At 44.8% G+C, this 21,901-nt stretch overlaps 1 protein-coding gene across 1 annotated transcript in view; it reads right to left on the bottom strand.

Annotated features, from left to right (window-relative positions):
* LOC115088627 (adhesion G protein-coupled receptor F5-like) overlaps window positions 1–8,707 on the bottom strand; it is a 192,747-nt gene extending 184,040 nt beyond the window's left edge. The window contains exons 1-2 of the mRNA XM_029596887.1: window positions 8,672–8,707; window positions 8,467–8,530 (exon numbers count right to left, since the gene is read on the bottom strand). Of these exons, the coding sequence (XP_029452747.1) occupies window positions 8,467–8,530; window positions 8,672–8,707 (100 nt within the window). The remainder of the gene's footprint in view (window positions 1–8,466; window positions 8,531–8,671) is intronic.
* Window positions 8,708–21,901: the final 13,194 nt, after the last annotated feature.

Here is a 21,901-nt window from a genome sequence, read left to right as displayed (position 1 = left end):
AGACAAATCATGTCTGAGAAACACCTTTTTCATCAGAGTTAAAATGTGCACTCATCTTGTGGAAAAGCATATTTTAACTCAAGTTTGCGTGCATTTTATCATTAGCATACCAATTGCTTACAGGATTGGGAGTTACTTTTTTTTACCGGGTGGGTTATAAAAGTGTGCTGAATTTTAGTGCACAGTTTCACTGCTCTCCTTCTTATGCAGGTAGTAGACTGATGCGGAGTCTTAGGAACTCTTGAAGGGAACTGTGCACCTATCTCCCTCCGTATCTCTCCAATGGTCAGTAAATTCACCTTTTTAAGCTGCTTGCTAATTTGAGGCCCAACGTAATAAGGTATGCTCAACAAAGCACATAGTTTTACCTGCAGTTGTGCACACAGTTTTTTGTGTGCAAAGTGTTCTGATGGAACAAGGAGCTTTGTGCACAAAAAATATGTGCATTTGTGCATACTACTTAGCTCCCTCACATGGAAATCCCATGCTAATGAAGGCCTTAGATATTACCCCACAGTGCAGAGAGGTATGCTGGCTTTATTCATGTTTTCTTAGCACTGAAATTTTACTCCTGGTCAGAGGTAAAGTTTCCAGTGCAAGTGTTAGTCTATGGGCAGAAGTTGGAGTTCAGGTGCTCAAAACTGTAATCAGGATTTTATGAACAGAAAACATATTTTTCTGTGTGCTAAGCCTTTTCTGTGCACACATTTTCTGGTCTGTGGTCATATTTTTTTTACTCCAGTGTATTTGATACCATCACATTTTCAGATGACACAAAATTATTCCAAGTTGTTAATCTTAAGGGATTGAGAAAAATTGCAGGAGGACTATGTGAGACTGGGCATTCAAATGGTGAATGAAATTTACATGATGTTAGGTGAATGAAATTTACATGATGTTAGGTTCCATATTAGGAGTTATTACCAAGGAAAATGATCTGGGCATCATAATGGACAATACTTTGAAATCCTTGGGCCTGTACAACTAGTTCCAATATTACCAATGAAATTTCATCCCTATGACAACAAAATTAACTTAACATAAAATTACAATTTCATAGACTACTGCTGTTATATAATCAACTAATTGCAAAATGCAATCCATAATGAGTTATTAACTCAGAGTCTTATTCAATAAAATCTTATTCAGAATGAGGAAAAAAATCTGTGGTGAGAAAATTATTGGAATCACTGCTAAAAATAGAGGATAGTGCAGTTTCTGGAATCCAGTGGATTATAAGATCTGAGGCAGCATGGTTTTTACTAGAGATGTGAATCGTGTGCCAGATCGTCTTAACGATCAGATTTGGCTGGGGGGGGGGGGGGGGGAATCTGATCGTTAAGATATGTGAATTGGAATTGTTTCCGATTCCAATTCACATCGCTAATTTTTTTTTAGGGAGGCCCGCGCTGCTAAAAAAAACCAACCCCACCCGACCCTTTAAATCGACCCTACCCTCCCGACCCCCCCCAAACCTTTTAAAATTACCTGGTGGTCCAGGGGGGCCTCGGGGAGAGCAGAGATCCAGGGGGGCCTTGGGGAAAGATTTCCCGTTCCCAGGCATCAGCTGTTCTAAAAAAAAAAATGGCGCCGATGCCCCTTTGCCCTTACCATGTGACAGGGTATCTGTGCCATTGGCCGGCCCCTGTCACATGGTAGGAGCACTGGATGGCCGTCGCCATCTTTAAAGATGGCGCCGGCCATCTTTACTCATCAGCCCCTATTATATTATATTATATTGTTGGAGTTAGAGATTCAAAACAAGTAGCCAACATAGGCATTTTTTAGCCTGGTTTTGGCACTATATGAGGTTTCCCCAGTTTGACCACATACAATCTCATTGAATTTGAGCTAGACTTTATTGTGTATTGTTGATATCTCAAGTGTTTAGCATTTACTGGACCTTTTTTTGAGTCTTTCTGTTGAAGCATACTTGCCAATTCAATTATAAGATTTAGTAGAAGAAAATTAACTGTGATAATTATAATGTTCATGAAATAAACTTTTATTACATTTCCTGCTTAAACTTGAACTAGCTACTGGGTGGAAATGTTATCTTTTTGGGAAATGAGCTTTCTGAAAGAAACTGCTATCACATTCTGAAAAATGGGAATGGTTTCTCTATTGAGCATGGTTTTATTTTTCTGGAAAGTGGAGAAGGTTGCTTTATTTAGAAACCTTTTCCTATACTTTGTAGCTGAACTCTGTTTTATATCCTGATTTTCTTGTTTTGTATGAGTGCTTTCTGCCTTTCTGAGAACATGTGAATAGTTTCTCTCCTGTATATTCTCTGTTCTTATTGTATTTCTTCCAGCTAACTGAGGGCTTTAGTGGACAAATCACCCAGGTATAACCATTAGGGATGTGAATCATTTTTTAACAATTTAAATTATCGTCCGATATTTTTAATATCGTCATTAATCGTTAAAGAGTGCGATACAATAGAAATTTCCCCAATTTATCGTAAAATAAAATCGTTAATTGGGTTAGTGTGCACTAACAGGAAGTTAGTGCACACTACCCATTGTTAGTGCGCACTACTAGAAAATGAAACATTTTGACACTTTTTAGGTCAGTTAAGGTCAGTTAGGAAGGAATATGTATTCCTATTGGCTTCCCTCTTATCTATTGATGTTGCCAGGTTTCCCACTGAGGTGATGGTTTAATATATGGGGGAAGGGAAATGGAAACGGTTGGTAGCTTGACAAAGGGAAGGGAAGGGGGAGGTGAAGGGCCAAGCAGGACTCCCTGGTCTCTGAAGGACAGCTCTCTTCAGAAAATCAGAGCTGCTGAATGCAGGGGCTGTCTCCCCCTTCACATCCCTCTCCCCCCCCCCCCCATTCACTGCTGGTATATGGGAGAGAGAAAGGGAGGGGGAGGTGAAGGGCCAAGCAGGACTCCCTGGTCTCTGAAGGACAGCTCTCTTCAGAAAATCAGACCTGAATGCAGGGGCTGTCTCCCCCTTCACATCCCTCCCCCCCCCCCCCCCCCATTCGCTGCTGGTATATGGGAGAGAGAAGGGAAGGGGGAGGTGAAGGGCCAAGCAGTCCCACTCCCTGGTCTCTGAAGAACAGATCTCTTCAGAAAATCAGAGCTGCTGAATGCAGGGGCTGTCTCCCCCTTCACATCCCTCTCCCCCCCCCCCCCCCCATTCACTGTGCTGAAGTTTGCAGTTCCTGTGTTAAATTAAACTTCTTTTTTTTCACTAGAGTAGAATACAATAAAATGAAGTACTTTGTGTATTAAACTAAATAAACTTTACATAACATGAAATTAAGTTCTTCTCTATATTCTACTTTAGTGAAACAAAACATTTAATAAAGAAACTTGCAACCTGAGCTTCAAAACATTAACATACTATAGAAAAACTAAACAAAAAACGTTATTATTAATTTATTATATTTACAGTGATTAAATTTAAAGAGCAGGCTGAGGCTAGACTGGCTAGTGGCTACTGTTGAAACTGTCACTGCAGCAGCCTGCTGGCACTTTTTTTCTCTTTCTGGCTAGTGTGTGCTATATATGGTAGCAAAAATGCCATGGGAGACAGCACCAAGCATGTGCGGCTTAGTGTGCACCTCTAGCTAATGAACATTTCCTCAAATGTTACTTTTAAACCATTAAGTAACAATTTTTTGATAGTGCGCACTAACTCGTGTTAGTGCGCACTATTCAGAAAAATGATTTTTTTTTGAAAAAAAAAATCATGCCGATCAGATTTTTCTCTCCACCCAGCTGATCCAGATCATTAAAACGATCGGGCGCATGATTCACATCCCTAATAACCATTAATCAATAAACAGTTGGGAGAACCAGGATGAGATTGTGAAGGAGAAAAAGAAGAATTATAGAACAGTACTATGTTAGTAGAAACCTGTATGCATATGGCAGCAAGTCCCCTGTGATGGTATTAGGGGTATGGAAGGTAGGTGGAGGCATGAAGTCTCCTATGGTGGAATAAGTGGCATGACAGATAGGAAAGTGATATTAGGGGTATGGCAGGTCACAGTGTCCTCCCTAGACAATGTCTATAGAGGAAATATACAGTGCATCTCATGCTCAGGTTTCAAGATCAGTGTCACTGGTTCCAGAGATCAGCGATAATATGTTGTCTCTGTGCTGTAGTATTCTTGACAACAGCTCACAGCCTCGCACATAACTCACTGGCAAGGGCTGGCTGCTAATTTGTTATATAGTCACAATTACTCACTGACACCTACTCTCCAATGATTTCTATGAATGGAGAAACTAAACAAATAGGATTTGTTAAATTCATGGGACCGTTTCCATTTGTTTCAGGGATCCACAAAAGAAACAAATGGTGTGCCATTTATTTTGGAATGCCCATTTGTTTTAAATGAATGCACATGCCTAGTAGGAATGGTAAAGCTGAATTAGTTGGTGTAGCTAGGCAGACTAAATAGGCCGCATGGTCTTTTCTGCTGTCAAGGTTTTTCTGTTTCCTTTTTGAATAAGGCATGTTGACATCAGTTAGCAATCAATTCTCAATGCTGTTAAACTCAGTAAAGACTCCACCTTCCTCCCCACCCCTTTAAACTTCATTCCCCCCCCTTATAAATGCAATTTTACCCACCCATCCTGACCCCCCCTAACCCCTCACCCCCCTCACCCCTGTCCTACCCTTTTCCTATCCCCCCTGTACCTTATCACAATTGTTCGTTCGATTCACTCACGCGGAAGTTAGATATCTAAGGCCTCTGTTACCAACCTCTTGTAAGGCATCGGTACAATTAGGAATAGGAATATTTCCTATTACCATGTTTTGTTTTTTTTAGACATTGTTTTTTGGTCATTTATTTTTTTCTTCTATTTAACTGCTATTTATAAAGCTCTATTTAAAACATTAAGACTTTTAGACATTTAAGACATTGTTTTTTGTCATATATATTTTTCTTCTATTTAACTGTTATTTAAAAAGTTCTTCGTTATATGTAATTGCCCCCAAGCAAGTTCTTCAACTGTTCTCTGTAAACCGATTTGATTTGCATATAATGTAAGAAGATCGGTATATAAAAAACATAAATAAATAAAATAATAAATAAAGATGACACACATGAAAAGTAATTGGGCATGATCAACTTGAAGTGCAAGAGAGGACACATTCTGTGCTAACCTCTTTAAGATTCTAGCTATCTGAAGCCATGCCACATGTTTACTGAGGATTGCTTAGCAATGTCCTGCAGCTCCAATGATTGCAAGCTGCAATGGCAATAACAGGTAAATCCCATGGGACACCAGAAACCTTAAAGCAGCAAGTACAATCATTTCAAGGTCATTTAAAAATAAAAGCCACAAATATTTAGATGCTGGTTTAATAACAAGTATAAATTACTATTATCTTTTTAAAGGCTGGACAGATTAATAGGTTAAGAAAATAAGAACATGTCAAACTGGGTCATACCAAGAGTTCATCAAGTCCAGCATCCTGTCTCCAACAGTGGCCAATCTAGGCAAGTTTCCAAAAACTAAGTCTATCCCATGTTACTGTTGCTAGTAATAACAGTGGCTATTTTCTAAGTCAACTTAATTAATAGCAGGTAATGGACCTCTCCTTCAAGAATGTGTCCAATCCTTTTTTAAACCCAGCTATACTAACTGCACTAACCACATCCCCTGGCAACAAATTCCAGAGTTTAATTGTGCCTTGAGTGAAAAAGAACTTTCTCCGATTAGTTTTAAATGTGCCACATGCTAACTTCATGGAATACCCCCTAGTCCTCCTATTATCTGAAAGAGTAAATAACGGATTCACATTTACCCGTTTTAGACTTCTCATGATTTTAAACACCTCTAACATATCCCCCCTCAGCCGTCTCTTCTCCAAGCTGAAAAGTCCTAACCTCTTTAGTCTTTCCTGATAGGGGAGCTGTTCCATTCCCCTTATCATTTTGTAGCCCTTCTCTGTACCTTCTCCAGTGCGACTATATCTTTTTTGAGATGCGGCAACCAGAATTGTACACAGTATTCAAGATGCTGTCTCACCATGGAGCGATACAGAGGCATTATGTTATGTTATAACATTCATAACAATAACACATACACATAAATTACAACATTAATAAACATTTAAAACACTAAAGCAATAACAATCCCCCCATGAACAATGCTTGTCCCCCAATCCCTTTTTACTTTGCTCCCTAGTCTTCTGCCACATGGTACAAATATGGTTTTCAAATTACACTGAAATTGCTTTCATTCTCCTACTTGATGCAGCTCAGCAGATAAGTTGTTCTAAGTTTGTAGAGGCGAGCCCGAATTTAATGTGATTAATCTGATGTTTAATTGCAACCATTGTTTGAAAGTGTAGGGGATGACATGGTTGGTATCTAGTCTACTGCCTTGCCATATATATTGGGCTCAACTCATTCAGTGCCTTAAAAATCAAGACCAACACATTAAAAGAAATCCACTCGGCTACAGGTAGCCAATATAATTCCTGAAATATAGGGGAAACAAAATCCCTAATACCAGCTCTTACTACTAATCTTGCTGCAGCATTCTGAATTACTGAAGCCTATTAACACTATGCCTAAGTAAACCCCCAAAAAGGAAATTACAATAATCAAGATAAGGCATAATAATAGCCTACTAAATCTTTATAAGTAAAAGAAAAACAAACAAATTCTTTTCAATTGTCTCAAAAAAGAAAAACTTATCTTGACTATTCAAGCAATATACTGATCCAAAGTTAATCCAGCATCTAAGTCCAACGCCAAACCTATTTCACAATCACTAATCATTATGCTTTCCTTCCCCCACATTAGTTACAGTTGAGACAGGCCCCAATATATTTTCCAAACCCACAAAATTACAGTCTTTTGTGTAATCAACTTTAACTTATTGAGGCACATCCATTCTTCAATAGCTTGTACACAGTCTCTCAGCTTACTCAATTGTTTATCCTGCTACTTACTCAATGGGATTTATAACTGGATGTCAACTGTAAATATCTAATAGGATACATCATGTATAGAAATTATAGCAGTAAGTGGTTCAAGATAAATATTAAATAATAAAGGAGAAAGTAGGGCCCTGGAAGACCCCTGTTGGCAAAGGGTACAATTTAGATGATTCCTTTCTCCTGTTGACTTGCTTTAAAAAATGTTATATTATTTCAATAGAAGGCATCTTACACAAAATATATTAAAAGTACACTAATATGAACTTTTAATAGGCTCAATAATGGGACAGAATTAGCTTTAATGTACTATCAAGAATTGTCCATTATAGTAGAGTGCCATTTATTTGGAATGGTCAGGACAGAGGCCATTCCAGATGATGGATTTTTCTGGATAATTGGAGTTTTCTGCTCAAATACTTTTGGATAATGGGAGTTTTTCTGGATAATGTGTCATATGAGGCCAACCAATTTTCAAAAAATATAAGATGTTCTATATAATTTATCAGGATAAGGGGACTGTGATTATTTTTCCAGATAATCATGGTTTCTGTTTAATGGATCTTCAGATAAACAGTGCTCTACTCTACTGAATTATTTTCTGTTTTTTTTAAAGTTGGCAGTGTGCCTTAAACATATTTGAAGGTCCAAAAAAAACCCAAACCGGAAACTGATCCAATAATGCAGTAGCGACCAAGGAAGAAAGGATCAATAAAGACCAGGAGTTCTTTATTCAGCACAGAACATGATAAAAAGCCCGACTCAGGCCGAGTTTTGCTCTATGAGCTGTTTCAGGGGCTATATCTAATGCCAGTGGTTTGTCTCCATGCGGCAGATCAGCCTTTATCAGTGTGTGCCACAAACACAATTTAATAATTTAAATTTAATATCGCATGCACCTCTCAATGACTGACATCTCCGTGTCAGCCGAGCATAAATCAGTCAAGAGTCGCCGCATCTAGTCGTGCTCCTGAATTGACTGATTTATGCTCGGCTGACACGGAGATGTCAGTCATTGAGAAGTGCATGCGATATTAAATTGTGTTTGCGGCGCACACTGATAAAGGCTGATCTGCCGCATGGAGACAAACCACTGGCATTAGATATAATAGCCCCTGAAGCAGCTCATAGAGCGAAACTCGGCCTGAGTCGGGCTTTTTATCATGTTCTGTGTTGAATAAAGAACTCCTGGTGTTTACTGATCCTTTCTTCCTTGGTTGCTCCTTAAACATATTTGGCCTTTATTTTCAATACATTTTGATAATAGCAACATAATCGGAAAATCATTTTCAAAATAAGACCTAGAGTACATTGTTTTAGTAATATAGAGTACCTAATTACTATAAAAGTGGAAAAGACCTACTGGGAATTACTCATGTCTATGTTCTAGTTTAACAGAATGGGAACAGCTGAATTCTCAGGAGTTTAGCTTCTGTATTTGAGATACCTTAAGCAAATGATTTATTTCACAAATGATGATAGCAGAGCAGAATTTGACAACATTGGGCAGTACAAAACAAAATGCCCTGCATGTTTTGTTGCTTTACCTGCACGTTTCTGTCTTGACTGAAGATTCGAGGAATTCCCTTTTTTTGTATGTTCATTGCTTCTCTGAAATAGAAACATTCCAAAACTCAGATATTTTATTGTTTCGTTACTAAATAAGAAACATAAATAAATTAACTTCTTAATGCAGACTTATAGCTGCCTAAGTCTCCCAGTTTAGGGAGAAGATTTTATGCCGCTTCTGACTTTTTGACTCTCTTCTTCTCCCTGTGCATTTTGCATCTCTAGTATTGATTTCAAATGGAAGAAGCAGGATTAAAAATATCATAAATAAAATGGATGTACATTTAAAAAAACAAAACACACAGGAACAGCCACCAATCTCTTTCCATCCAACCACTGGGCAATTTGGTATCTATCTGACATCAGCACAATCTTTAGGAAGTGCTTCTGTTATTAAGGTCATCCAAATACCAAATGGTTTAGAGTAAATCTGAATTAGAAAGCAATCTGGCTAGAAGCGAACATATTTTATGGCATGAAGGTGGCTGAGGAAATGGGGTTGCCAATGAAATGTGGTTGTTACACTCGGGGGTGGACCCTTGTCCTGGAGCGGTGGAGAATGGCTCCCTGGTAAGGACCAGGAAGCACCTGCCCCCAGGGGCAGAGCACTTGGAGGAGACAGCGGCTAGGATGAGCTTCAGCACTGGAAGCCCGTAGGACCCGGGCTGCTTAGACTTAGGTGGGCCTCGCAGGGTCTCCTGATAGACAGGCATGCCCACAGACAGGAGAGGAGTGTGATCGGGTTCAAGACTGGAGGTCAGATGGATCAAGGAGGACCAGAACAGCGTAGGTGATGAAAAGGCAAGGAACAGAGCCGAGGGTCAGTCCATGGAGTGGTCAACAAGCAAGGGTCAGGTTCCGGAGGTCAGACGAAGTCACAGGCAGGCTGAGGTCAGAAGACAGGCAGCAGGCAGAGTAGTCAAGGAGCAAGCCAAGTTCAGCACCAGTGAGACAGTCCGGTGGTATTACCTGGGGAGGCAAAAAACGAACACAGGAACAAGAGGACACTGGAACGGAAGGATGCAGGAACAGTCAGAGGTCAAGTTCCGACAGCGACCAGGCGAGGTTGTAGGACAGGCAAAGGTCAGGTTCCAGCAGCGGTCAGGCGAAGTCATTGGACAGGCAGAGGTCAGGTTCTGGCAGCGGTCAGACGAAGTTGTTGAACAGGCAGAGGTCAAGTTCCCGCAACAGTCAAGCAAAACTGAAAAGGCAAATAGCAAGAAGCCAAGACAACTAGGGAGATAACCCATTGCAAAGGCAAGCTCTAGTTGTCAGAGTTTGCCTTAAATAGATCTGTGGAACTGATGTCATCAAGGGAGGCCCGGCAGCCCTAGCCCTAGCACGTCCCGGCCCCTTTAAGTCTCGAGGAGAGGCACGTGCGTGCGCTAGGGAAGTCCTCGGCCGGAATGGGGCTCGGCGGTGGAGGAGTCACATGTGAAGGCCTGGAGGTGGGTGGCGACGGCGTCCCCGCTGTGCCGCACAGCAGCAGAGGATTGCCCGGACAGCGGCATAGGGGTGAGGAGAGCCGGCCACGAGATTCGTGGCCGGCCTTCGCAACAGCAGTGAGAGGTATCTCCTCACTCACATAGTAGATTCAAGCTAGCAAATTTAAATTAAGAATCATTCTCACTTATCTGAGAAAGCAATTAACTTGGTCTCCAGACCCAATGCCCAGAGAACCTATATAGAAGATCAGTTGCCATTTAAATCTCTTTTAGTGTGAATAACTGTCTCAGTTTAAATTTAAATTTCAAAAAGTTAGTCAAGCTAGATAAGGCAATTCCATTACAATAGTATAAATCAACTGCCACCCTCTATTCTCATGACATTTTGAATTATATTATTGGAAACAGTGAAGGCAAAAACAGTATTAGAATTTAAGTATGAGATAAGTAGTTGATCCTTAGCTGGGGTAAAGAGAAAGTAAAGTCAGATATCAAGTAGGGTCTGTGATGTTGGAAAAGGGGCAGACTAGATGGGCCTTGCAGTCCTTGTCTGCTGTCATATATGTGTACATAAATAAATGCAACCCCCTTTTCCTTATCACCACTGTTGGGACAGTAGGCTATTTATGTGTTACTCCATTTGATGTGTTTCTGCTCTTTAAGATGATACTCTGACATTTTCACTTGCTTTGAGATAGGGGGAGGGGAGTTGCTGTAGTGAAGACTGAGTATCTAAAGGTTCATGGTGTTGTTAATATTTGTTTGTCTGGTATTCAGTGGTACCATGATTATAAGTGCTATATATATTAGGGATGTGTACAGAAAAAAATTTGGTTCAATTATTGATTTCATACAACCACCAAAATTCATTAGGCTCATTTCAAAAGAAAATGAAATCCATTTGTTCATTCATTTCCCTTTAAAGTCAATGTAGGAAGCAATGCAACCTATTTTGGGCTGTAAATGTGGGGTTTTCTAATGAATTCTAGTGAACTTTGTGGGTACACATCATCAGACTGGGTGAAAGCACTCCAAGACACCAAGACTGGCATGAATAACCCAAAGCATCATGGCAGAGCAAAGGTTCCCAAATAGAGGCAGCCAAGCCATATCCTGAAGCACCTTGAGAGGAACAAAGCAGCAACAAGACTGGCAAGAACATTCAAGGCTCCAAAAGAAGGGCAAAAGGCACCAACAACAATGGCACAAAGACCACAATGCATAAAAAGAGGTGCAAAGCAGCACCAAAAGTGACATGAACAGCTCAAGGTACCATGAAGGGGGAACGAAGCACTAAAGTTGGAAGGAAAAACCCAAAGGTACCAATAGAGGGTCAAAGCACCACAAACAGGAGCATGAAGTCCCCAAAGCACCAGGAGAGGTGCAAAGCAGCCATACAGAGTGGCAAGAGTACTTCAAAGTTCCAAATGAGGGGCAAAGGGCACCAACAAATTGTTACAAAGTCTTGGGCAGGGAAAAGCTAGAGGAAATCGTTGGACAATGCCTGTAGCGGTCTTGATGTGCAAATTGGACCTCAGATCTATGTATTTATAGGGCAAAAGATTAATTGAACCATCTAGAAACCAGAAGATGGGGACCTTACTATCCCTAGGCATGGAGAAGCCAGAGGAAATATCTGGAGGAGGCCTGATGTAGTTTCCCTACAACATCATTTGGGAAAAGGGTTGAGGTTCGGACTAGGACGAGGTCTTCCTCTTTGCTGTGGTAATATTCCATCAAAGGCTAAATACATAGAAAGAACCATAAGGGAAGGGAATTAGAAGAAAAATCCAAGAGGGCATGAAACTTTTAAAGGTAACTGGGTAAGGTCTGATAACACATAGGATTGTAATGACAAGATCAATTATCGACAAATACCATATTGCGATTTGAAAAGAACTTTGAAAACAGCTGGATAAGAAACAGAACCAGCGAAAGAGACAAAGAAAGGCTTGGAGCAACAGGATCACTGGAGTTTAAAAGCATAAATTATAGGTATAGATCAATGCAGCAAGAAGCATGACATCAATGCCCCAAGATATAGAGTTTCGGGAGCGCCATGAAATGAAAAAAAAAATGCCAACATTTTTGAAAAATTAGTATTTTGTGTTAGTGCACACTAACGGGACTTAGGGCTAGATTTTCTATCGTCGTGCAGCTCTGTGAATCGCACGGAACCAGGGAGCAGGGGGGCGAAGCGGGGAGCGGGCCTGCGAAATCCGGCAGCCATTGCACCATTGCAGTGCGCTAGCTGCTGGCTTTCGCACTGAATAACTACACCATAAAAGGTGAAGTTATTCGGCGTGAAACTGGCGGCAATAAGGGTCCTTACCTTTTGCTGCCAGCGATGTCTCAGCAGCGTCGGCCCCGATGCCGCCCCGACTCCTCTTCCAGGGCCAACTCTCCCCCATCACCCTATTGCATGCGAAAAGAGACTTTTCACGTGCAAAAAGTCCCTTTTCGTGCGCGAAAGCTATTGAAAATGACCCCCTTAGTGAGCACTACCTAGATGTTAGTGTTTACTAAGCTCTATTAGTGCGCATTCACTAGTTTTCCTAATTTCGGAGTTAGAGCGCACTAAGGGGTTGATTTTAATACATGCGCGCGACCATGTGTGCGCGTTTCCTGGTGCGTATACATGGACATGCCAATTTTATAACATATGTACCATGTTATAAAATTGTTGGGCTGCGTGCACTTGTGTGCTGGATTTTGTAATCCGCATGCACGCGGTGTGAGTAAGGGGGGGGGGGGAATTATGCAAGTTTTGCACAGCGACGCATTGCGGCCTTCTCCAGTTCCCTACCCCCTACCCTAACCTCCCTTCCCTTTTCCTCCCCACCCCTAATGGAGCAGTAGCAACTTGCGCACTCCAGGATTCCCTTCCCTGGTACAGCGGCAAATGGCCGCTGTACAGCCGCCTCAAGCCCCACCCCTCCCTGCCCCCCAGGCAAGTCCTTTGCCTGGCAACGTTGTAACCCCCATTTTTTATGCGTGCTGAGCTTTAAAAGCTGCCCATAAATATATTTAGTGTGCATTAACTGGAAATGTTACCAGTAAGTTAAAAAGTGTCAATTGGGGAGCAGTTCGTTAGCTAGAGATATGGTTCTGCATTTCTACTGGCTGTCTCCTTAGTTACTTGTTTTTGTTTCCAAGGTTACAAGGTGGTATTTGTGGGAGGATGACCAATGCCTGGTAACAAATGTAAACAAACAAGTGATATAATAATACCATCAAGTTCTAGTTAGAACAAGCAAAAGCGTGTGATGCAAATGCATATTTTAAAATTTGCCAATCCCTTTGTATTTTAGGAAAAGGGGCACTGGAATTTTAGGATATGTATATTAGGGATGTGAATCATTTTTTGACGATTTAAAATATCGTCCGATATATTTTAAATCGTCAAAAATCGTTAGAGGCGCGATACAATAGGAATTCCCCCGATTTATCGTCAAAAATCGTAAATCGGGGGAGGGGGGGAGGAGAAGGGGGAGGGCAGGAAAACCGGCACACTAAAACCACCCTAAAACCCACCCCGACCCTTTAAAATAAATCCCCCACCCTCCCGAACCCCCCCAAAATGTTTTAAATTACCTGGGGTCCAGTGGGGGGGTCCCTGTGTGATCTTCCACTCTCGGGCCACGGCTGCATTAATAGAAATGGCTCCGGCGCTACCTTTGCCCTGCCCGACGTCACGGGGCAGGGCACGGGGGTCCGGGAGCGACCTCCTGCACTCAGGCCATATTGCCGGCGCCATTTTGCAATACGGCCCGAGTGCAGGAGGTCGCTCCCGGACCCCCGCTGGACTTTTGGCAAATCTTGTGGGGGTCAGGAGGCCCCCCCAAGCTGGCCAAAAGTCCCTGGGGGTCCAGCGGGGGTCTGGGAGCGATCTCCTGCGCTCGTGACGTCTGGGGACAGGAACCAAAATGGCGCCGGCGCGACCCTTGTCCTGTCATATGTCATCCTGACAGGGCAAGGGTAGCGCCGGCGCCATTTCTATTAACGCAGCCGTGGCCCGAGAGTGGAAGATCACACTGGGACCCCCCACTGGACCCCAGGTAATTTAAAACATTTTGGAGGGGTTCGGGAGGGTGGGGGATTTATTTTAAAGGGTCGGGGTGGGTTTTAGGGTTGTTTTAGTGTGCCGGTTTTCCCTCCCTCCCCCGATTTATGATTTAAACGATTTAAAAAAAAAAACCCCAAAACCGCGACGATCAGATTCCCTACCCCCCAGCCAAAATCGATCGTTAAGACGATCGATCACACAATTCACATCTCTAATGTATATGTATATCTGGGTTCAAAAAAGGCTTGGATAAGTTCTTGGAGGAGAAGTCCATTAAAGGCTATTAATCAAGTTTACTTAGGGAATAGCCACTGCTATAAATTGCATCAGTAGCATGGGATCTTCTTAGTGTTTGGGTAATTGCCATGTTCTTGTGGCCTGGTTTTCGCCTCTGTTGGAAACAGGATGCTGGGCTTGATGGACCCTTGGTCTGACCCAGCATGGCAATTTCTTATGTTCTTATAATTCCCCTGATGCCTGTGTGTTTGGGTGAGTGGGAAGTAACAGTAAGAGAGAAAGTGACTGGGGTGAATGTATGGGGTGACAAGTGGGAGAGAGACTGGTTGGGGTGATGACTGGTGAGAGAGAGGCAGCCTGGTGTGTGTGTGTGGGGGATGACTAGTGAGAGGGGGAGTGACTGGGGTGACTCTATGGGGTGATAGGTAGGAGAGACACTTGGTGAGTGGTGAGAGAAAGACATCCTGGTGTGTGGAGGTGACTGGTGAGGGGAGAGTGACTGGGGTGACTGTATGGGATGATGGGGAGAGAGACTTCTTGGGATGGTGATTGGTGCTACAACCCAAGAAAGAGATCTAGGTGTCATAGTGGATAACACATTGAAATCACCGGTTCAGTGTGCTGCGGCAGTCAAAAAAGCAAACAGAATGTTGGGAATTATTAGAAAGGGAATGGGGAATAAAACGGAAAATTTCATAATACTTCTGTATCGCTCCATGGTGAGACCGCACCTTGAATACTGTGTACAATTGTGGTCACTGCATCTCAAAAAAGATATAATTGCGATGGAAAAGGTACAGAGAAGGGCTACCAAAATGATAAGGGGAATGGAACAACTCCCCTATGAGGAAAGACTAAAGAGGTTAGGACTTTTCAGCTTTTAGAAGAGACGACTGAGGGGGGATATGATAGAGATGTTTAAAATCATGTGAGGTCTAGAACAGGTAGATGTGAATTGGTTATTTACTCTTTCGGATAGTAGAAAGACTAGGGGGCACTCCATGAAGTTAGCATGGGGCACATTTAAAACTAATCGGAGAAAGTTCTTTTTTACTCAACGCACAATTAAACTCTGGAATTTGTTGCCAGAAGATGTGGTTAGTGCAGTTAGTATAGCTGTGTTTAAAAAAGGATTGGATAAGTTCTTGGAGGAGAAGTCCATTACCTGCTATTAAGTTCACTTAGAGAATAGCCACTGCCATTAGCAATGGTAACATGGAATAGACTTTAGGGATGTGAATCGTTTTTGAACGATTAAAATTATCGTCAGATAATTTTAAAATCGTCCAAAATTGTTAGATACACGATACAATACAAATGCCCCCGATTTATCGTCAGGGGCATTTGTATTGTATCATTAAATAGGGCGCGGGAAAACCGGCACACCAAAAAAACCCTAAAACCCACCCGAACCTTTAAAACAAATCCCCCACCCTCCCGAACCCTCCCCCCCAAAAATGTTTTAAATTACCTGGGGTCCAGTGGGGGGTCCCGACGCGATCTCCTCCCGCTCTCTGGCCACCGCTGCATTGAGAAATGGCGCCGGTGGCCCTTTGCCCTTATCATGTGACAGGGCAAAGGTAGCGCCGGCGCCATTTTGTTTCCTGGCTCCCGACATCACGCGCGCGGGAGATCGCCCCTGGACCCCCGCTGGACCCCCAGGGACTTTTGGCCAGCTTGGGGGGGGCCTCCTGACCCCCACAAGACTTGCCAAAAGTCCAGCGGCGGTCCGGGAGCGACCTCCTGCACGCGGGCCGTATTGCCAATCTTCAAAATGGCGCCAGCGCTACCTTTGCCCTCACTATGTCATACGGGGTCCTGCTTCTCTCTTCCTGCTTCAGCGTTCCTTAGGCGCCGATGTGTGCCTCTTCACTCTATTTAAAGGGCCAGCCACAGGAAGTGCTGCTGGCTCCACTTGATGACAACGTCCTGCTTCAGCCCTATAAAAAGGCCTTGCTTCAGTTCTTCCAGGCCTTCAGATCGGGTTCCACAGTCGTCTGTGTCTTCTGACCGGTCCAGGTCCTCCGTGGTCTTCTTCTGCTTTGACGGCTTCGTCTCCATGTTCCAGATGTTCTTCGTCCAGGTCTTCAGTTGTCTTCAGGTTCCTGATGTCCCCTGTCCCTGTCAGATGTCTTCGTGTTCCCGGTGCCTGATGTTCTAGTCTTCTGTTGTCTCGATGTTCATGATGTCCTTGCCTTCGTCTCTGCCTCCATGCCTTGGTTCCCAGATGTCCACTTTCCCGGCGTACCACTGTCGTGGTCCGTGACCAGTCCACGGGTGGGCTGTGTAGGGCATCTCATTGTACAAGGCCATCCTCATCTCCGCAGCACAACCCTCTGGAAGACCTCCTACTTCAGTCCATTGTTTTTAATCCTTGAGAATCGAATCCTGCTTCAGAGTTGTCCGGGTCTTCAGAGCCTATTGCAACCTGCATTAGGGCATGTCAAGCCTCTGTTTGAACATGCCCTGAGTCCGGCGTGGTCTGAAACCAATCCCACGGGTGAACTGTGTAGGGCGCGCTGCATCGCAAGTTTCGACCCAGCTCTTGATCCCCGTTTCAGCCTTCGTCTACAGTGTCCTTGCTTCAGTCCTCGTCTTCAACGTCCTCGCTTCAGTCTTCGTCCAAAGTCTTCTGTGTTCTAAGGACTCCGTCTGCCCTGGTCCTCTGTCCAGCCTGCCACCTCTTGCCGTACCCAGCGGCAGGTCCGAAAGGGCTTGAAATGGTCGGAGGACTGTTCATCGATCAACATTGCATTGTTGGTCATCCTGGGGCGTGCAGGTCCGGTTGAGGGTCAGACCTTGTACCCTAGTCCTTACTTCAGCCTTGTCCTGCTCTCATTACCCATGCTCGCACCAGCTCACCTCCCACGGTGTGGCTTGGGGCTCCTCCCTGGGTCATGCCGTGGCCCAAAGGCTCACATCACCTGCTTTAGAGACGACCGCACCTCTGTGCCTCGGAGTATAACAGCTGCCGGTGGTCGTACTCGTAACAGGACCTGAAGGCTACCGTGCTCTCAGGTTGTAATGGGATCCGAAGGACCCAAGCCCTCGGTCCCTACAGTTGCCGGAGGTCGCGCTCGAAACATCAGGACATGCTAGTGAGGTAAAAGTTTTAGATAGAATAAATGACTGCTCGCGGAGTGTAAAGGAGAGAGAGATGCTCCCGGTGAGCCACCATTGTGGGAAGGACCTTTTTAGACCGCTGAGACCATTTAAAACATCTGAGATCCGTGAGACCCGTGCGAGAAGGCATGTCTGACGTCATCACTAGGCGTCTGCTGTGTGTAAATTCTAAAGCAGACCCGGGAGAAATCGGGGAGTGTAAAGAAGGAGAGAGAAATGCCCTCGGTGAGCCACCATTGTGGGCAGGAACTTTTGAGACCGCTGAGACCATTTGAAACATCTGAGAACCGCGAGACCCATGGGAGAAGGTGTGTCCGACGTCATCACTAGGCATCTGCTGTGTATAAATTCTAACAGCAGACAGTGCACCGCCGTCTCCGGCGCTCTGCCTAAGCTGTGCGCCTCCGAAGGGGTGCGCGGCTTTGTCCAGCTTAGTCCGGAGTAGGCTGGAGAAGCTACCAATCCCTGGTTGCTTGAGATAAAGTTGGAAATTCCTGAGTACTCCCTTAAGGTCTATGGGGAGGAAAAGGAAAGTTAAAAGCTTTCCAATATCTCCAATAACATCTCGGGGCCCTATGGACGACCACATCGTACGATGGATTGAATCATCACCAAGAGAGGACATTTTGAAGGAACCATTTTCTGCTTCTCTAAGTCCTGGTGAAGGACCTTCATTTCCTCCACAACCGAAAGCATCAGTTCCTGAAGGTTTTTTACAATGGAATTGGGTGGTCCACCTCAAGGAAGAGATCACACCAATTCTGGAGAAACTCAGATAAGTAAACAATTACAAACTTTGGAAATAGGGTTATGTAAAGGGGAACCAGGGAAGCCAGAACAGTGGCCCCTGGATCCCCCTGAGAATTTAACCCTAAAAAGTATATGGAAACTGATGGCTACTTTGAGTATTAATGTTTCAAAAATGAATGATTCATTGTCATGAATTGTTAATTCAAATAGCTTGCAGATAGAAGAACAAAGAAAGGATTTAAGAGGTTTGAAGGATGAAGTGGGAAAAGTAACAACTAAAGTAAAACTGTTAGAAAATACTGGGATAGCCCAGATTAAAGATAATCTTTCTATACATAGAGATTTAGAAAATTTAGAAAATATGATGATACAAAAATTTACATTTGATAAACTTTCCTCGAACAAGGCTTATTTCTCCTAGTAAAATATTTAAAAAAATTTTTAAGGAAATATTGCAATACTCAGAGAAAGAAATACCTGTTCTTTCAAAGGTCTTTTACTTCTAAAAAAAAAACTATAGAGGTAGAAGAAAACCCAGATATTTCAACTATTGGAGTGTCTACATTCCTTGAAGAATCACTGGATGAAATACAAAATAGAGCTACTTTGTCTCTATGTTATTAGAAAATGACAAGGATAGAGTGTTTAGGGATTTCCTTAAACACAGAGGGGTAGATTTTCAGACCGTGCGAATAGGCGTACTTTTGCTGGCGCATCAGGCGCAAGCAAAAGTATGCGGGATTTTAGTAGATACGCGCGTAGCCGCGCGTATCCGCTAAAATCCTGGATCGGCGCACGCAAGGCTATCGATTCTGTATAGCCGGCGCGCGCCGAGCCGCGCAGCCTACCCCCGTTCCCTCCGAGGCCGCTCCGAAATCGGAGCGGCCTCGGAGGGAATCCTCTAACGCCCTCCCCTCACCTTCCCCTCCCTTCCTCTACCTAACCCACCCGCCCGGCCCTGTCTAAACCCCCTTCTTACCTTTGTCGGGGGATTTACGCCTCCCTCTGGGAGGCGTAAATCCCCGCGCGCCAGCGGGCCGCCGGCCTGCCGGGACGCGACCTGGGGGCGGGTCCGGAGGGCGCAGCCACGCCCCGGACCGCCCCGGGCCATAACCACGCCCCCGGGCCCACCCCAAAACGCTGCCGACACGCCCCCCTAAACACCGCGCGGCTCGGGCCCGCCCCCAACACGCCCCCCTCGCCAAACCCCGGGCCTTATGCGAGTCCCGGGGTCTGCGCGTGCCGGTAGGCCTATTGAACATAGGCCTACCGGCGCGCAGGGCCCTGCTTGCCTAAATCCGCCCGGATTTGGGCGGATTTAGGCGAGCAGGGCTCTTAAAATCCACCACAGAGAATTAAATTTTTGTGGGCAACGGATATTAATGTTTCCAGATGTGTCCCGAGCCACACAGGCTAAAAGGAGGCACTTTCTCTCTCTAAAAACTAAAGTAGTAGCCCTAGGGGCAACTTTTTTCCTTAAATATCCATCAGTGTGTCATATTAACTTTAGAGGGAAAAAATATAGTTTTGTTTACCCATTATGTTATGAAACAGTGGATTTCATGGGCCCATGGGCCTCAGCCCGACCCAGGCCGTCCCGGGCCAAACCAAGGGTTGACGGTGGCTCCGCATGGCTGGACACTCTACCCTCTGCCAGGCCGGCAAGCTCCCATGGCCAAACATCCGAGGATGTTGGAAGGTGAATGGTCCTCCAACCATTCCGGGCCCTTTCGGACCTGCTGCGAGCAGCATGGAGCAGCAGGCCTGGCCTGAGGTTGAGGGCAGACGGGCCTTGGCACGAAGACACTAGAGTTGATGCAACGGCATCACATGGCACGAAGACACTTGGCAGAAGACGAGACATCAGGGCTGTGGATACAAGACACCAGGATCGATGCGGACGGCATCGCAGATGAGACACTTGACAAGGATGATGCAGATGGCATCCAAGACGAGGATTCATGGCTGGGATGATGCAGACGGCATCCGAGGCAAGACACATGGCTGGATAAGGCGGACGAAGACACTTGGCATCAAGGCAAGACACAAGGCATGGACATTGGCACTGTCTCTCCGGGCGCCCTACTCAGGCCACCCGCGGGACTGAGTCGCGGACCACCCTGTCCGTTACGCGCCCTACACAGCCCCAAGGCTGGTCGCGGACCACGACGTGAGCGGGACAGCGCAGGAAGATACATCAGGCTTCACGGCTCAGGAGCACAGGACAACCATCCACCGGTAGCCTAGTCCACCCAGGAACTACATCTGGGGAACCCCCGGCCTACCGGTACCAGAAGGCTCCAGAGCGAGGACGAGGCGGAGTGAAGGCAGGAATATTAGGAAGGCAGGAACATCAGGACGAAGGCGAAGAAACCTGGACATGGACCTCAGGCGAGGACGTGGACAAGGAACAAGACATCAAGGTGCGGAGCTCCGGAAAAAGACCTTACATGGGCCCTGGCAGGCGGGAGCCTCCAGGGGGAAGACCGAACACGATGCAAGGCCAGGCATGAAGAACGGAGCAGCCCTTTATAGGGCTGAGCCAGGAAACAGTCATTAGGTGGGGCTCAGACACTTCCTGTGTCTGGCCCTTTAAATCCTGCAGAGAGACGCGGCCGCGCGTCTAAGGCAGGCAGAGCAGGGCTGTGCAGGACCCTGGACAGCGGCCTGCACAGCGTCTTCAAGTCGGCAGCGTCAGACGCTGCAGGGAAGGCAGGGGAGAGCCTGAACGCAGGCTCCAGCGTCGGCAGCGGCTCCAGCCGCTGCGGGAGGCCTTGGGGGCGGCTCCTGCCGCTAATCGAGCCCGAGGCTGCGGCCTAAACGCCGCGAAGATCCGGATGACGTTGGGGGCACTCCCTGCCCCATAGGAGGCCGCGGCTCCGACCGCGGAGCCAGGGATGGCGGTGGGCGGCCTCCGGGCCGCGTGGGCAGGCCGAGGGCGGCGTCCTGCCGCCTCGGCGAAGAAAACAGCGGTGAGTCAGCTGGCTCGCGGGGGGGGGGGGAACCCCGCGGGTGGCGAAATCATAACACATTACAATTGGAAACTTTTATTTCAGATAAAGATACAATTGGAGGAAATAATGAAGGTCAATAGAAATCCTCCTCTCTCTCCTACTGTTTTTTCTGTTTAGTTTTATATATGATTGTTTAAATAAGATCCCCCATAATATGGGTTAAGTAATTGAGATGTGTTTGATTATGGAAAATATATGTAGTAGTTTGAATACATCAAAATTACATCTTGATATTTTTGTTTAAAAGATATTAAATGAAAATTCAATAAAGAAAAAATTTTAAAAAAAGAAGAATAAATGACTGCTTCATAGAGCAGCTAGTAGAAGAACCAACAAAAGGGGGAATTATTTTAGACCTAGTTCTTAGTGGAACACAAGATTTGGTGTGAGAGATAATAGTGTTGAAGCCATTTGGCAATAGTGATAACACTATGATCAAATCTGACTTAGCAACTAGAGGGAGGGCACTAAAGAAGTCTACTGCAACAGCATTTAACTTTCAGAAGGTTGACTATGATACAATAAGGAAAATCGTTTGGAAAAAAACTTTAAAAAGCAGCTACAAAAGTTAAGAGTTTACATCAGGCATGGTCTTGGAAGCCCAAACCAAATGTACACCATGCATTAGAAAATGTGAAAGGAAGGCTAAATGACTACTGGCATAGTTAAAAGGTGGGGTGAGAAAGGTTATAATAGCTAAAAGAATATCGTTCAAGAAATGGAAATGGAATCTGAATGAAGAAAACAGAAAACATCATAAGCACTGGCAAGTAAGATG

This window comes from Rhinatrema bivittatum, chromosome 3 (genome assembly GCF_901001135.1).
Source record: "Rhinatrema bivittatum chromosome 3, aRhiBiv1.1, whole genome shotgun sequence".
NCBI classification, from domain to species: domain Eukaryota; kingdom Metazoa; phylum Chordata; class Amphibia; order Gymnophiona; family Rhinatrematidae; genus Rhinatrema; species Rhinatrema bivittatum.
The sequence above is the reverse complement of the archived record's forward strand: the minus strand, read 5'-3'. Positions and strand labels throughout refer to the sequence as shown.